General features: G+C 28.6%; 1 protein-coding gene across 1 annotated transcript in view; it reads right to left on the bottom strand.

Annotated features, from left to right (window-relative positions):
- Window positions 1-18,175, bottom strand: part of LOC107444143 (angiotensin-converting enzyme) — a 55,936-nt gene that overhangs the window by 23,492 nt on the left and 14,269 nt on the right. The window contains exons 2-3 of the mRNA XM_016058228.3: window positions 5,086-5,244; window positions 3,041-3,170 (exon numbers count right to left, since the gene is read on the bottom strand). Of these exons, the coding sequence (XP_015913714.1) occupies window positions 3,041-3,170; window positions 5,086-5,244 (289 nt within the window). The remainder of the gene's footprint in view (window positions 1-3,040; window positions 3,171-5,085; window positions 5,245-18,175) is intronic.

The following is an 18,175-nucleotide window of genomic DNA, read 5'->3' as shown; positions in this document are numbered from 1 at the left end:
TGAAAAACTCCTGGAAGTTGGACTTCACTGTTAAATTATGAAACAGTCTTCCGAAGCTTAGTTAACAGTTTTATATCTTTAAAGTATATTTTCACTTTTATTCTTAACATCTCCGATGCAATATATTTCTTTATTTTGGTTTGATTTCTACTCACGGGTTATTATAATAAAAGTTTTAATTTTATATTCTGGGTGAAAGTTTTTTAACTTTTACTAAACATTTTAAGAGATAACTAAGTGATAACTTCCTCTGTAATGACTAACACCTAAAAGAAATTATCGTTCATAGTCAGAAATTATTAAATTTAAAAATTAACAATAAATACTGTAGTTGTGAAAAAATTCTGTTGTTAAAAATTTCTATTGAAAATTTAAAAAAATTCTATTGTAGAAAATTTTCATTGTAAAAAAATTCTATTGTAAAGAGTTTCTATTGCAATAATTTCCTCTATTCTCTTTCTATAAATTACTTTAATAATTGCATTACTTAGTGATATTTTAAAAGCAAGTATAATGCACAATCGAAAGAATAAGTTCTTCAAAGTTTCCTTTCTAAAAATTTTTACTCAGTACAAGTACGTACAGTAATTATTATAAAGTTATGTACTATTAATAATTTAAAAATAAAAAAGATAGTTGACTGTTTCTAGCATGGCAGAGCCTTATATTATTAGGTATACTTATGTCATTAACTTGATAACTATTTCCAAAGTATTCTCAGAAAGTTTTGGGTTTTTTCCTTCCTTTTTAAGTTATTCATTGCTAGCTGGGCATCTGTGGAATTTTGCTTCTGGCTCTTTTATGGTGAAAGTTAATTTCTTTCTAGAAGTTCTATATACCAAGAAAGAGAGAAAAAAAAAAGATCCTTTAACTCTCGATTACTATGCTGTGCGGCCTCGAACTTCTTGAAGGTCGGTCATTTGGGTTGATATTGCTCTTCTAACTCTCTTTTTTTTTTCTTTGTGAAACTTAGGTGAAAGTTTTCAAACCGTCTACGGGATTTTTTTTCTATTTCGGTTCGGAAAGACATTTCTTAAATGGGGAATTAATAATTTTCTTTTCCATGAATATTGCTCTGAAAACTGTACTTAAATTGCTTGGTTGACTGAAAAAATAATAGTACTGTGCGCAAATAAATTGGACTAACCTGAATAGCTTTTGATTTAATAATCGGATCGGCACTTTGAACACCAACTATTTTATATTTTATTTTAGCTCCACCGTTGAACAGCCGACCCAATTTTCGGTTCATGGCTACTGATGAACTCCGTAGCCTTGTAATTTTGAACCCAAACCAGAAGACAAGGAAACTTCTGGATCAGTACTCCAAGAGGTGTGATTTGTTGTGGGAACATGGTGGACTTTGTAACTCGACAGATTTAACATGCATCAATCACAATTTACTACACGGGGAGTCTTCGACCGGTGGGGATTGAACCCACGACCTCTTGGACACGAGCCCAGGCTTTAACAACCAGGCAATCCCCGCCCAACACCAACTATTACCATTCAAACTTATTAAGACCGGTTGTTTTGTCCTAAAATTGGAGACATTTTTCAAGCTATTTTTTTAACAGGGCAATGCCCAATCTCATGTTTCCTGTACTGTCCAGATTTTCCTTTATATAGAACTTGTTCGACTATAGCCCTTGGGTACTGATTTCTCGGAATCTACATGCTCTAACTCCTATAGATTTAATTACGTGCCATTAAAACTGCAATGCATGCGTCCAGTAGGTATCATTCTATTAATCATATTCCTTTCGTGTGTTGCTATTTAAATGTCCAACAGTATAAGAGTATTTACTATAGAGATTGATAATTTTTTGTAAAATTTGGGTCTACAGTTATGTTCCATGTTTAGGCGTATGAAAGTTTTGTGTATTGTGGCTAAAATTAACTTCGCAATATTAGGTTAAATGTTGGAATTTGACAATTGGCATATGCTAGTTGATGGTGAGGTAAGAAAAGGCTAAAATATGCATACTGCTGCTAGTAGTATTATAAAAGTGCAAACACCTTTCTTCCTTTTTAAGAAGATATTTATAGTAATAACCAAAAATCAAACACGCACTTATATATTTTTTGTGTGTGATTACAATATTTTAAGCTAGTATTGCAGCTATATTAAGAGTACTGCGTGCTTTAAATCCAATTATATTTGAAAGTCATTCCAAGCCTTTGTCACGCAGAACACCTCTAACCACTCGGTCTCTTCGAGTTCAGAAATGGTTTTCCCCCTGTTATTTCGTCTGTAATGGCATAGGACGAAAACAATTTACGACAGTCACTACTGGCTTTTCAAACCGTTCTAAATTAACATTAATACCCAATTCTAAATTCTATTTCTTGCTGATGAAAAGCGCAATCTATCAGTCAAAATGGGAAATATTTTTGTATTGCAGATTTTTCTTTTTTCCCATGGTCCATATAATCTATGTATATCAAGTTTCATCGACATCCACTCGCCATTGAGGGTACTATGTTGATCTAAATAGGATAACTTTGATTATAGCTACCTTACAAATGAATTAAGGTAAAAGCTAAAAGAAACGTGACTATTTACATTGATAGAAGTTATCATTTATTTGACTGACTTTTTAAAAATTTGTTTAAACCATTTAGTTATTTTGCTTTTAAATCTAATAATTAAAAATATCTTAAAACATGAATAAGCTAGTCTTTTCAAGGAAACTTTGAAAGTTGAGGAAAAAATACAATATTCACACATTCGTAATAAATTGTTATGCCCAATAGTAAATAGGTTTATTAAATTTTTGTTCTTTAATTATTTTTTCTTCGTGAATTTCATAGCTTATTTAGTTTTTTTTTGTTTCATATTTTTAAATATTTTACTTAAGAAGTTCTAATTATAACAGAAATTATAGATTAAAGAAGGGATTTAACTAAGCAGTTGGCAACTTGAACTTTTGTTACAAAAAATTTCTAAATAAGACGCAATTTTTTAAATGATTGTCAGAAATATTTCTAATGTTATTTATTCCCCTATGTATAGATATAAAGAAATATTATAAGCTACCTGGCTCTAATGTTAGGTTGCAGCTTTTAGGATTTTCAATTTCTCCATTCTTTCTTGCATCTGGCGAAATGTATGGACATACTTTTGCAGTGCTGTATGTATTTTTCATTTCAGCTTTCAATCTATTGAACTGAAAGTATAAAATAAAATGCATGCTTTTTTACTATAGGAATTTTTTTTCATTATCAAGATCTACTTGTATAAATATATTATAAAAATAACATTTTATTTACTATACATATTTTATAAGATAAAGCTCAATAATATTTTCAGACATAACAGCTGCAAGTGTTTTGGTCTGAGAATAGCACATTTTATTTTCAGAATTGTATTGTTAAATTATGCACTATAGTTGTCGGACTATTATTTCTCAGAAAGGCTTCTATGGGGGTCAGGGAGCTGTCCTCATCTCAGAAAAGTCAAGGGTTTGATTCCTGTTACGGGTATGGAGGCCATTTCTTTCTCTATCTGTTCTATCTGTCTCTTTTATGTTTAAATGGTACCCACGAAAAGACATATACAATATTACCCGTTAAGCACCACGATGGCATATATTTGTCAAATGTGGTGTGCATTTGTTTTATCTGTCTTTTTCATGCTTAAATGGTACCCACGGAAAAGAAATATACAATACTACAAATTTTATTTTATTTTGTTTTATTTTATTTTATTTTATTTTTTTTATAGTATGGAGAAGAAATTCATAGTGTACTGTCATTGATCCTTTCATTTTAAATGTCCGCAATTATTTTGAAAAAAAAAGTGCTAATTCATTTCCCATGACAGGATTAAAAATATAATTATATTTTTTAACTTGTTTCTAATCATTAAAGCGTATCTTTAAGGACATATGAACATAATAAATATTTTTTCCTTAATTAATATTTTTAATAACATTTTTTTTTACAGTAAGCTAGTACCAGATGGCACTTAGTAGCGTACTAGAGTTTCATTAAGTTATTAGTGTTTGAAATTTTTTAAAACTTAAGTTTTTATTGAGAGTAAAACAGGTTTTTGAAAATGTTTACAATGGGTAAATTTTTTGTATTAAATACAATGAATTGATTATTGAAGAATGCATAAAAATAAATTTTATTTTGAAGCATTTATATATTTTTGTTTTGCTTATTATTTTTGTAATTATTTTTTTTTTTACAAATGGATAACTTTTTTATTTTCATAAAGTATTTATCAAAGCAATTTTGCAGATTAAAAAAGGCATTTTGGTTTGAAACTAAAATTTTTTAGTTTGCTTTATCATAAAAAAAACATAAAGCAATTAATTCCCAATATTATTATTTTTGGTGCTTATTCTTTGTTGTCAGAACCTTTAGTGCAAAGAAATTTAAAACATATTCTTTTATTATTAATATGTTAATTCTTAAAATGAATTTTGACGGTTGTTGTAAACATATAATAAGAAATTATAAATACCATTTAGTGTATAATAAATAAAAATTATATTTAATTCTTTACTTTATTCTTTTTCTGCTTGAGAAGCTTTTCATATCATAAGACAAAGAATTTGAGAGTGTACCGGATTGCGGGTATACCGTAGCAATAAAAATATGCCATTCAACATGAAGCATATTTGGAAACAAATTACGAAGCCCGAATTTGGATCTTTTAATTAAATTTTTAATTATGATTTTTTTCAGGTGTATTTCATTTAAAACCCAATTAATTAAACCCGATGTATTTCATTTAAAACCCGCTTTCATTTAAAACCCAAAGGAAGAAAACCAAATAATTAAACGATTCTTAATTATAGAAAAATTAAAATTTCTGATTCTGATGGCAATGTGGTCAGCACTGCGTACTGGCCGCCTTTACTTCCCAGACAAGCTGGCACCCATTGATCTAAAGCTGGGCGGTCTTCAACCTGCCACTGGGGATCGAACCTTAGTCCTTCACAATGACAGTTCAGCGCCTTAACCACTGAGCCATCACTTACATGCACTGAGTAATAAATCGAGTATAGCTTAGTATTTAGTATTTATATCAGTTGGAAAGACTTTCTATTGACATTTCAAATTACTTTATACCTCATTGAGTTTATCTTCTGGCAAAGCTGCGGTTCCTAATACGGAGAGGCTTTTGAACCATCTTCTTAGATGAGTATCGTTGAATGCTTTCCAGGCAAAAGAAGTGGCATTCTTCCAAGCTTCTTTATGGAATAAGGAATATTCTAATGTTTGCTCCAGCTGAAATAAAGCAAAGACAGTTGTCAATCTAATTTTGCAGTACATAAATTTAATGCAAGTTTTTTCAGAAAGTTTTGAATTTTAAAGACGTTTAAGTGTATTGCGGCATTAAAACTGCGTTATACTTTGTTTTCACGCAAATTATTCAATTTTAAAACTGATTATGCCATTCAAAGCGAACAGAAATACGATTAAACTTTAACATCCCATTAAAATTGCTGCAGATTTGCGTTGTGTTACAGTTAAATGTACTATTATAATTTAAATGATTTTTATCGTATCCTTATATATTATGTAACGTATATATTATGTACTTATATTTATTTACATTGAGCTTTTTTTATTTTTTATCAAAACGTGACATTAAAACTTTCGAAACTTTTGAATGTTGTACCAGAATAAAGAAGTAAAAAGTCTAAATAGACTTCAATTAATCCCGTGAAAATTATGGAAATCGCAATAAAAATGTAATTCAAAGTGCGTAAAAAATCAGGGACATTGTTTTTTATTTTTGTTATCGAATTTTAAAAAAAACTCTATAATTTAAAAAACTATATAGGTCTTTAATTTTTAAAATTTATCTCATAATGGTAAAGTGTAAGAAAACTTTGTAGTCAAACATTCGATTAAAAAGTTGTTCTACATTTGTGCAAAAAAAAAAAAAAAATCTCGTCATAAATAGAATATTTTCCTTAGAAAGAGAAATATATATATTTATATTTTTGGATTTTTGAAAAAAAATTTTTTTGGAAAAATAGAGGCATCAATATACTTTATGGAGAATTTTATTTTATTTTATTTTATAACCATCGTCGAACAGCCAATTTTAGGTTTACGATAACTAATGTTCAACTCCGTAGACTTGTAATTATGAACCCAATCCAGAAGACAAGGCAACTTCTGGATCAAGCATTGGGAGAAATTTACCTTCGTGGAGGACTTTTTGATTTAACTAACACGTAGTTGTGTTACTTGAAGAGGAAACCACAAAAACCTCCCACTTTTAGCCTGACAGTAAGTTAACTCTAACCTATGATCCGTCTACTACTTTTTAATAAGGCTTGCGGACATTGTAAAGTGGCAATGGAAACAACAACAACTTTGATATCTTATAAGTTGTACAAAAATCAGACGACAGTCATGGATGGATAAGTCGGTTCTACATTGAATCATAATGATAATAAATTGTTATGGTCACGTGTAAAGTATCCGAGAATTTAAAAATGCATATAATTAAACCACATTTCTTTCTTTGTTGTGTCATAATATCGGAGTCAATAAGTTGCCTCCCTATATCATGAGGAGCATTGAGGAGGTAACATTTTCACAGTAATATGGTTTAGCTTACCGTGCAAAGTACTGTAGAAAAATAAGCGATATTGCAACTCAATGTTAATGACTTTTATCGTTATGCCTTAATAAACATTGAGGTATCAGAATTTGAACGAAATATGGTTTAACTTGCAATGTGTAAAGTGTTATAGCAAACAATGAGCAGTTCATTGCAAATAATAATGAGTAGTATCATTATACCATAATAAATATTGAGGGGGCAGAATTTATGTGACAATATAGTTCAATTTGGTATCGTTTAATTGTTGCAGAAAATATGCACGGCATTGTGGTTCTACGAGATTCAATTTATAATCTTACATCTTTAGGATTTCTCAATAGACAAAGTAAATGCGAAAAATATCTGTATTAAATACTTCAAAATGGAAGTTTAATTTACCATATTTTTCATAGAAAATAGACAATCTAGTGTTTCCTTGTATTTTAACATTAAGAAATAAGTTTTCATTACTGTTTTCCCCACTTAATAAATGGTTTTATATGTTAAATTAAACGACATTTAAATACGAAATATATTTAAATTGTAGTTAATTTTCTCCTGTAAATTTCACAACACAACTTACCAAAGTTTAACTAATTTTCTTGGGATTAATATTTTGTTTCGGAAATGAATTTATCGAGAAATTACATTCATTAAGGTTATTGCTATTCTCTCTGCGAAGTGGACATCATAACAAAGGATTTTATTTCTTTGTGCACCAAATGTCCAATTTTCGGAGAGGTCTTTCTGCACAAAAGAAATAATTGCGCTGACCTTCGTAATTATTTCCGATTTGCTGTGCCAAACAAGAAAAGGTAGTTACAATGTTTCTGTATTATCTTCTTCATATCAATTCACTGCCGGTTCTGTTAGAGGTCAAGCTTTGGGTTGTGGTCATAAAATTTATGAGTTCTCATTATGTTGTAGGAGAAGAACCTTGGGCGATCACATCGGTCGTTATTCTCCTACTTTCCGATGCTTTGTTTGACTGAAGATCGATAATAGGAAAGATCGATTTGATAAATGATAGGAAAGTCTTCAATAAATTGAAATGGAGAAGAATGATTTAGTTTCACTCATATATTAATCAAGGATATAAAGTTAGATTTAAAAGATTTTCTGAGAGTTGAAATTAAATAAATATGGTTTTTTGCTATTTTATTATCCAATGAGAGTTTAATAAATTACTATTTAACGTAAATGCCGTTTTTTTTTTCATTAGAAAAATCATTTTAAATAATACGTAATGTGAAGCAAGGTTAAAACGATTTACGTTATAAATGTAATAAAGTTTTTCTTTTCTGAATTCAGTTTTTTATACAAGTTGCTTACTTAAAACCTTATTGTATCTATTTTTATTATTTATGTAATTTTATAAGATTTAATTAGTTAATTAAAAAAACAAACGAGCAAATAAGAATTTTTAAGAAATAAGGGATGTGAAATACTTGGAAAAAGAAAACCTTTTTTTTAAGCTAGTCCCCAAAAAATAAAGCTATGTATTACAGCCTGAAAAAAAGTATTATTCCTTTTTATGTAAATAAGATTCCTATTTATGTTCAAAATTCCTCTCTTCTTATGTACAAAATATACTATTTTAATCCAAAACATATTTTGTTAAAGAAACTTCTTTGACAAGTTTTCTTAGAAAACACCTCTTTTTTGTTTTTAAAAGTAGGATTGCCAGAAATTTTGTGATTGGTTTGCCGGCTTTGAGTTTAATGCCGCAAAAATAGGATTTGACTATACTTTCCGGAAGTCGGGGGAAAAACGAAAATACATTATATACTTTAAGTGACAAGGTTAATGGTGTTATAAATAACATTTGCCAATAAAAAAAGGAAAAGTTAGAGCAGAACAGCAAGAAGAGAAATTACGGGGTTATTTCGACCAAACACATTTACTCAATACATTTGTTTCACAATTACGATAACTATTTACACACCAATTTCTGCATAGAATTTCATTTTTAGTGGTTTTGTTTTACGTTTTAACTTGCAATAATTATATTTAATTTCCCCCAGTAATGTAATGCATTAAAAATGAGATAAATATGAAATTATAAGTTTGGAGAATGTAATTCTAGTTCACTTCCTTTCAAAAGTACTTTTTAATGAAATAATGCATACAAATTGTATATCTAATATATATAATTCTCTTACGTGGCTCCCAAATTTTGGCTGTATTTCTTTTCCGCCGGTGGCAACGTTTGCGTTGTTTTGTTTACGTTACTATTTCTCTTACACGGCGAATCGACCAATGACTGCCGCTAAAACTGTCACATGCCAAATCTAGCTGAGGTGGCTCAACAGATAGCGCTTTTAAAAACGGAAACTGAAATAACCAGAGAGCATCAGCTGCGGCAATCTCATACTATTAAGATAGGCAGAAGTGAGTAGTCTTTGTTGATAGATCTCTATTTTAGTATTTTGTCGAAAGCGCTTTTTTTCACGAATTTATATATTACAAATTTATTTGATGATTTTTGATTTAAATCACGAATTATACTATAGCACATTTCCAATAGACTAAACGAATTACATGTCATTTATTTGAATTCAAATTTATTTTAATGACTTATTTACTAAAAAGATGTAATTTGTTTTAAAAATTTTTTTTATATGGATTTGAATGATTGTTTTGAATTCTTAGAATTTTGTGTATTTGCAATGTACCTAAGTTAGTAGCGAGTGAAGCGAGTTTGATTTGCGAAGCAGACCATATAAGATTGCGTAGCAATTTTTTGGGGTTGTAGAGCGTCAGCGAGCAGGCTGCGCACCCCACTAGTTTACTTTAATGTAACTGATACTTTATTAAATTTAATCTCGTTACGATAAAGATTTTAACATCGTAAAGATTTAACTCGTAAAGATTTTAACATTATTCATAAAAAAAAAGTATTAAATGCTTTTCTCACAGGGAAGAACATCCTTAATAATTTGTAAAGATCTGACTGACAAAAATTCTGACAAAAGTTCACATGACTAAAATATTTTCATAGCTTTTCCGGAGTTAAAACAATTTTAAAATCTCATATCATGCTTTATTTCTTTGAATATTAAAATAGCAATTCACCTAAGCGTGGGTCATAAAACGTAAACAAAGGAGTAGAAAATAAAAGTGGCCAAGTTACAGTAACCCACTAAAATGAACCGTCAAAGGCATACGAATTCGTGAGAAAAAACGTTCTGGTTCGCTGATTCGAGGCTCTGAAATAAATACACGGGCAAAATTCTCTCTCATATGGTGCAGCTTTGTTCACATTCGGTTAGGTGCTTTCAATCAAACAGAGCAGATTTAACGCTTTGATGGCTTTATTTTTAATATCACATTCTTTTTAGAAGGTCGATGCTTAGACTGTATGTGTTTACTTCCGGATTTACTTTTAAAATAAAACTTCTTAAAGGTAAAGGACTGACTTTAATTTCAAATTTTATTTCTTTGAAGAGGAAAAAAACAAGTAGACACTTGCACAGCATTTTTAAGGCTTAAGATTCAAACAAATAGTAGTGATTCCAACGAATGGGTACAAACAAAGTGTGAAAACTATTTTTCCTTCGAAGTATCTATGAGTTTTGTTTCATTGATTTTTAAAGAGTTGAATTTAAGTTTTTCAATTTATAATAATGATGAACTCCAACGCTATATTGCAAACTATGATGTATTGATATTTAATGAAATGATTTTTAAAACTTGAGTTGAAGTCACAAAATGGCTTAACTCTTTTATGTGTGTATTTTTTGGAGATTAAAAATTGATATTCAGTTTTAAAATTTTAGTTCAAATAATAGTGCATGAGTAGGAAAACGAAAATTTGACTAAAGTTTTTTTAATACGACTAATAGTTTTATATGAAAATGTGTACTAAGCAAGGAATAAATCACAAGTAGTTATATTTGAGCGAAAGGAATGTGACTAGAATAAGATACAATTTCGATGCTAAACAGAGTTTTATTTGGAATCATTCTTCTCAAGATTCTAAAACTTTTTGGTAAAGGAGAATAATATACAATCTTGATATTAAACAGGGTCTTATCACGAATCATTCTTCTCAAGATTCTAAAAGTTTTTGGTAAAGAAGAATAATGTACAACTTTGATATTAAACAGGGTCTTATTTCCAATCATTCTTATCAAGATTCTAAGAACTTTTGGTGCAGTAAAGAATAATAATGTGTCGAAAATAAAATTCAATTTTCATATTGAGCAGTGTCTTATCTTAAGAATCAATATTATCGAGATCTTCATTTTTAGAGCAGTAAATAAGATACAATTTTGATATTGAGCAGATACAACAAATTCAGAGAACCAAATATAGTGAAGTTTATCAAAATTCAGCTGATGAAAAATTTATGTCTGTTAATTTCGATTATAAATATATCTGAAAATAATTTCAAGTATAGACTGCAGTCTCAGCATGCAGAAACTAGATTGACACACTTGAGAATTTTGTTGTCGTGATTTGTTTTGATTTAAAACTACTACGGTGCTGTTATACGGAGCCTCACACGCACCACTGACGGACAGCTGTTGGTTGTGAATTCGATTCTGACAGCCGGCAAAATAGGAACGGTGTATAAATGGAGCAGGGTGCAAGTTAAATTTGGCGTGGTTAGAAGAGCTCTTTGTGAGCCGGTATGGAAGTTTTAGGATAGAAATACCAGCTCAGACACTATCCATGTCGTCTAATAAGAGCCAAAATTACGTGCTCGTTAAGAAATAGGCGAAGGAAACATGGTTTGGTGATTAGTCATTTTTAGGTGATATGATATAGTCTAACTTTAAAGTTTATTAGAAATTAATCATATTAAACACAGCATTGGAAAAAAATATTTTGATTTGTTTGTATAATTATTGAGATAAAGAAGTAAATCAGGGTTTATTTTTAGTTCGTTTAATCTTGAATATTCCACACTATGGTTTATGATAATCATCGTAGATTGTTTGATAAATTTGAAAAATTTAAACTCTTATATTAAGAAAATAGAAAAAAAATAACATTCTGGGACAAAGTAAAAATAAAAAGAAAAAAATAACGACTAACACCTTTCATTCTACATAAATAAGCGGGAGACCTTCCTTGTCATAATATATACATTTGATTGTCAATATTTTAATTAAACAATCTAATTGTAAAGTTGTAAATCAAGGATAAAAGCTTTTTAAAAGGTTTACTTACAGAAGGACAGATAAAATCATTGTGTAGCTATAATGAAAATTAAAACGCTGCGGAAATGTTTAAAAGGAAACCTTTTATTATAAAAATTGATAAAAGGATTGTTAAGTCTCACTTTTCATCGGGTGGGAAATTTATATATTAAAACCATTTTTTTTGTTTTGGAAAAAAATACAAGTTTTAATGATTAGCAATACCTCAGAAAACAAACTGATTGTGCAAATGAAAAATAATCTGAAAATGAACACTTTATAAATTACTCATTTGTATTTGGTCCAAATCATATTTTACGCTATATAAAAATAACTTTAAAACACATGAGAGTCGTTACAATTGTATATGTTATAATCGTTTATGTTATGATATTTATGACTAACGATCTTTTGCTTATAACTTAAATTTGGTTGCAAGTATTTTATACTATATTGGCATTTATCTAATATATTTATAAATATAGAATTTGATGCATATTTACAGAGATATACGAAAGTTCAGAGCAAGATCAACATTAAAAAAAAAAAATCAGATTTTCAAGTGAAAAAAATTACTAAAATATTGGGTGTCAGCCATGTTTGCTTAGACTCCGCAGCTACATACATAAAAAAGAAGATTTTTGAGACCATCTTTTAACTCAGGAATTCCTTTTGCTTGGAACAGTAAATTTATAAACTTTTAGCCTCAATGCTTAATAGTTTATAAATATTATATAAACTATTCGAGACAACGTGTGAAAGAATGAATTATTCTCATAGATTTATTATAGCGATTTTCATATGCAAATTTAAGACGATTCTGTACCTTCAGTTATTTAAACGATAATATTAGTGATGTATGCTCGCTTACAGCTCTACTTAATCAAAAAGAGTTTCGCAATAAAATTATTTCTCTTGATATGACTATGATTTAGATTCGTTATGTAAGGTAAGCATGAGAAAAATCAAGTAAGCATGTCACCGAATTAGCAATTCGAAAACAATCTGAAACCACATGTTTTTTTTTGAGCTTTTGAGATATATCTTTTTAAAGCAAGTTTTTATAAACCTAAGTACTTTAAATCCAACTGTAATTAAAAATAAGGCATGCACTAAAGTGACAATTTATCTGGAAAATTGCTGGATTGGGGTCATACAACATGTTTAAATATGGCACTTCGAAAGCATATAAATAATTTAGATTCTAAAATAAATGTAATTACATGTTAATATTTAATTATTCCACAAGTCGTTAAATTTTTATATTTAATTGTAAATTAAATTTAATTGTTAATTAAATGCTGTGCATATCTGTAAAAGTTTATTTTTGTGGATTAAGGTGCATCCTTTGAATTACATGATCAATCTCCTGTTATTTATCACTTAGCTGTTTGAAACAGCATACAAGGAAATTTAAATTAACATTTAAAAAATAAATTAATAACTGCATGTAAATTGCATGTTACCTTATCTAAGTTTAATATGTATTGTTTTCATGCATTGTAAAGAATAATAGGCTTAAGACTGCTTTATACTATCAGCTTCAACGATTATAAAGATTGTTTACTTGATTGGGCGTTGTCTATTAGAAGATTAATGAAATCCTTGCTTACAAGCTACTTTCCTGATTTTAACTAACCTTGTAATTCGTTTTAAATCTTTTTATTTTTTATTTTTCAAATTTGAAGGTCAAATTTGAAAGCAGTTCTTATAAAACAAAGTGTTGGTGGACTTAAAATGAAAAGAATGAACGAGAAATAATTATTTAAATTTAGTTGTCAGATTTTAATTAAATGCGGATTGCTTTCAGTATTAAATTTATTTTTATGTTTTGATTAAATTTGTGTGTTATAATTTAATTAGCACTGTTTAAAAGCTTAATAATTTATATTTTTTTATATTTATATTTTTATACATTTATGTATTTATATATTTATATATTAATGTATTTATATATTTATGTATTTGTATACTTATATATTTATATATTTGTAATAACTTTCGGAATCTTTTTTACCCGTTTTTCGAACTCTACGGTTCAGAAAAAAATATCATTTGGGAACCCCTGCTCTAAGGTATCATGATAAATTTACCAAATTAAAGCACATATTATAAAAACGTATTTTATTATTAATTTTACCAAAATCTTTACATTAAAAAAATGCTTCGGGAAAAATGTTTTTGGCTATGTTTTTCTGTCTGCGTTAAACTAACGCTTCTTAAGTTATAATAGATTGACAAAAATACACACAGACAGACAGACGAAAACTCTTCATTTTATTATTATAATTTATATTTGTATGTAGTAGTTTCATAAAAAGTAGAGTGCATACTTTGTTGATGAACGAAAAGAAATCGAGTAGTCATAATTATCAGTCATATTTTACACGTTTGGAATGTACGTTATAAAACGTACGGAAATATATTTCTTGTAATAAAATGAAATGTTTTTCACGAGAGCTCGAAACACCCTTTGTTGACATTAAGTCGTGATTCACGACAATAAGTACCCATCCTTTATATTGGATTTAATATCTAAGTTTTGAGACGTAATAAAATAATCACAATAGTTGTCCGATATTTTATGGTAATTTATACAAAGAACAATGTAGTTATGGATTAGTATGACTTTTTTTTGAAATGCAATAAGTCAATAAAATATTGTAAAATCTTTGAAACTATAATATTCCCACAAATGCAACACTCATAAACCCGATTACATGCAAGTACTTATGCGCACATTTAATTTCAAACATGCATTTAATTCAAGCACTGCATATTTATAATTTAGTCCTTTGTGATTACCTCTGGGGGTACTGAATCGAAGATTGATCGTTCTTTGGTTCAGGTCAAAATAACAACGTGTGGATGAATAAATGGATGTATGAATGGGTCCGCCCTCTAAACTGGGCTGTGTCTGAGGCTAAATGTCTAGTTTAGTCTAACTTAGTATACTAAGTTAGACTAAACTAGACATTTACTTAAAACTTTAAAATGTAGGACAAATCTGCTTTTTAAATTTTATCATAGTCCAACGACAAAAGGATTCCAACTTATGATCTGTCTACCACCGAGGATATTTCATGCTGTCAGTGCAAGCTGGGGACAGAATTCGTATGAACCACCTACCGCTGAGATTCGAATCTGGCGCCCCCTCTTGGGAGGCTAGCGCTCTATCTATCTAGAAAATATGGATTTAATGATTTAGTCAGGAGAGTGATTAGAAGTTAAAGCTCTTTAATTTTAAATTTATTTTTCGCTCAGTAGTTCGAAGAAATTCGTTGACAGGATCAAAATTTCTTAAAATGTTTAATTTTCCTCACTGTGTGAAAACATCAATTGGAATATTATTAGATATATATTTTTTTTAACAATAATATCATTCGTGTTAAATTTTTTAAAGTTTTATTCAAACATGTTAACATTTTGATTAGATTATTTGATTTGATTAGATTTTGATGAGATTAAAATTTATATTCTATTATGAAAGTAAAATTTGATTTGCATATGCGTAAGAAATTTGGATTCATATGGTCAATTATCCCATATCATTTATTAAGATAGATGACAAGTTTTAGGATGATATAAAAATTATTAAAACTATTATTATTCCACTGTACAGGTAAAGTTAGAATACATTATGATATTTGTTTTTTAAGAAATGTTATTTAATTTTAATTTAAATTAATAACTTTTTTTATTATTGCTTTTTCATTTGAAATTTGAAATGCATTAAATGATATTTTTATATCGTTAAACAATTTTACTGTAGACTACAAATGGCATTTGTTTTATTTACTTGAATTCACTTGCACAATTAAAAACGAAATAGATATCTTCTACAATAAGCAAGTTCGCTGATTTCATAAATTTTCTGAATTGCTTGATTTTTTAAACTGACACTTTACAAATTAAAATGCACCGCAAAAAGCTTTTATTACAAATAAAAAAGAGCATGAAGTCTCTCCTTAATGTTCTAGCAAATTCTTTGTATTGCGAAGATTTTGTTCTGATATGTTCCACGCATGAGTAAACATGTGATTCAAAAACTCAACAAGGTTTTCAGTGGTTTCAACAAAAGCAAGCTCTTGCTTTAAATCTTGTTGCATTCAGCATTGTTTGCAATTAGAATTTTTCTTTTTAACATATGTCTTCGGGTTTTGAGAATGAAAGTTGAATATCATTACAATCATGCTCTTTCTTTCATCCTAAACAATGATTTTACTTTTACTCTTTCATTGATAAGATATGGTAGTCGATTACCTTAATCAAAAGAGAAAATAAATATGAGGTTAATGGTTATTTAATTGTCAATTTGATATGTATATTATGGAAAAATGATATGCAAATTAATTTTTCATGTATGTCAGATTTAATAAATATTATATAGGTGTTTTATATAAAAAAAATTGCATGCATTTATAGGAAGCTTCTATTTTTATTTGTTTAGTATTAGATTATTTTACACTGTTAGAAATTTCTCGGAAAAAATGGTTAAATAACAATTTAGTGAATGGTTATTTTACCATATTTAATCAAAACAGTCAAATAACCATAAATAAAATGGTAACCAAACTGTTAAGTTTGAGAAAAACTGCTTATTAGCTGCTTTCACCCAATACGGTTAAACAACCAGAATCTTATCTCACCAACTAGAACCACCTAATGAAGCTACTTTGTTCTTTGCAACTGAGTACATATCATAGCCGAGTGGGCTTATCTGTCAATCTCATGACCGGCAGAACTGGAGTTCGAGTCCTAGGGTTGACACTACAATATTTTCTCCATTCCCTTCAACACATGAAGAATTTCCAGTGTCCAGCACTCTCCAATGCCTATTACCTTACGGAATGCCGAGCTCCTATGTCTAGTTAAATAATTCATTATTTTTTACGTTTATGAAAAAATGCTAGTTGTAAATGGTTAAAAAACTGTATAGTTTTGTATTTATGGTTTTATAACTATACTTTTTGTAAATGTTTTCAAAACCATAAAGGAAAAGAATGGTCTTTACCGTAATTTTTACTTTTAATCGTATGGACAGACAGCTGCCAGCTATTTTACCATAATTTTGAAATGAAAATTTTAACAGTGTAAGAAAGATGATAAATAAAATTTTTTAATGGGCTAAAAAGCGTCACTGTTTTTTTTGTGTTCAATCAGAAAAAATAGCCCATTTTAGTATAATTTATTTTTGAGTTCATACTGACTTATAAGCATAATCTGAAATATTTATATTAAATGAATAGTTTATTTCTAGCTCTTATTTGAAGACCATTTGTGTACATAGTTTATTTTTGCCCTACGAAGTCTTTTAAAAAGTTAATTAGTTCGTTTAGAACGAAAGTTTAAAAAATGAAGCCATGTGATACATTTAGTATCAGACAATAAGCCCTTGTTACAATAAACTGCAATTTACTATAGTTATTCAATTGTTTAGGATAACATCTTTGATGACAATCAACTTAATTTTCTATTTAAACAAACCAAATTTCCTTGACAGCTTATAGCACTTTTGTTAATTATTAATTTGTTTATTTGTTAATTTGTTGCAGAGAGAGTATATGCATTCTAAATTAATGATTCTTATTTTATATTGTAATATGAAAATAACTTTACTGATTCTTACGTGTATCTTACTGCTATAAATTTTAATGTTATTTAATAACAAAAATGGTGGCTGGTACTTTACACCAAATAAAGTTAAAGAACATTGGTGTAATGAAATACTAGATCAAAGTGTTATGTGTTGCGTTTCACTATGCCACTTTTGTGTAAAGTAGTTGACACTATTTTTTTCGTTGAGATTTCCTAAAAGCTTTAACAATACATAGTAAACATTTATTTTGATCAGTTCAGCTTCCAAAATCGTGATTTGCTTAATCTAATAACATTAGATTGTCAGGAAGGGCAATAAATGAAAACAATATTATTAATTAATTTTAAAAACTAAAATAGTTTTGGATTTCTAACTTTTTTTGTCCTTCAGTTTTGGGCTCTTTTGAGTAGTACTGCGTGAAATCGATTTATTGATTTTTTACTTTCTATTGCTCCGCTCTTTTGTATTTGTACTATTTACACTTTTTTCCAGCTAGTACAGAAAAAAAGAGAATTGACTGCAGTTTATTCAAAAAATATTTATAGAGTTTTAAAACGGTAAAGTCATTCACTGAAATTATGAAAGTGAAATTTATTAACAATTTTGTAGTCTTTACTTAGAATATTAATTAACCGAATAATGAAATCATCGCCTTCAAAACTTTAAAAACATGCAATAAAAAACTTACTCTTAAAGATATTTCACATTTTTGACAGAGATATGATGAAAAAAAATGCTAGCAAAAATTTCATTGCTTTCACACTTTATCTTACTCTCAAATCAGTTTAGAGGTGATATAAGTTTCTAAAATTTCAAGTCAAAACACGAAAATCTATCTAACTGTTAGTATAA

The sequence above is a fragment of the Parasteatoda tepidariorum genome, chromosome 7, assembly GCF_043381705.1.
Source record: "Parasteatoda tepidariorum isolate YZ-2023 chromosome 7, CAS_Ptep_4.0, whole genome shotgun sequence".
Classification (NCBI taxonomy): Eukaryota; Metazoa; Arthropoda; class Arachnida; order Araneae; family Theridiidae; genus Parasteatoda; species Parasteatoda tepidariorum.
The sequence above is the reverse complement of the archived record's forward strand: the minus strand, read 5'-3'. Positions and strand labels throughout refer to the sequence as shown.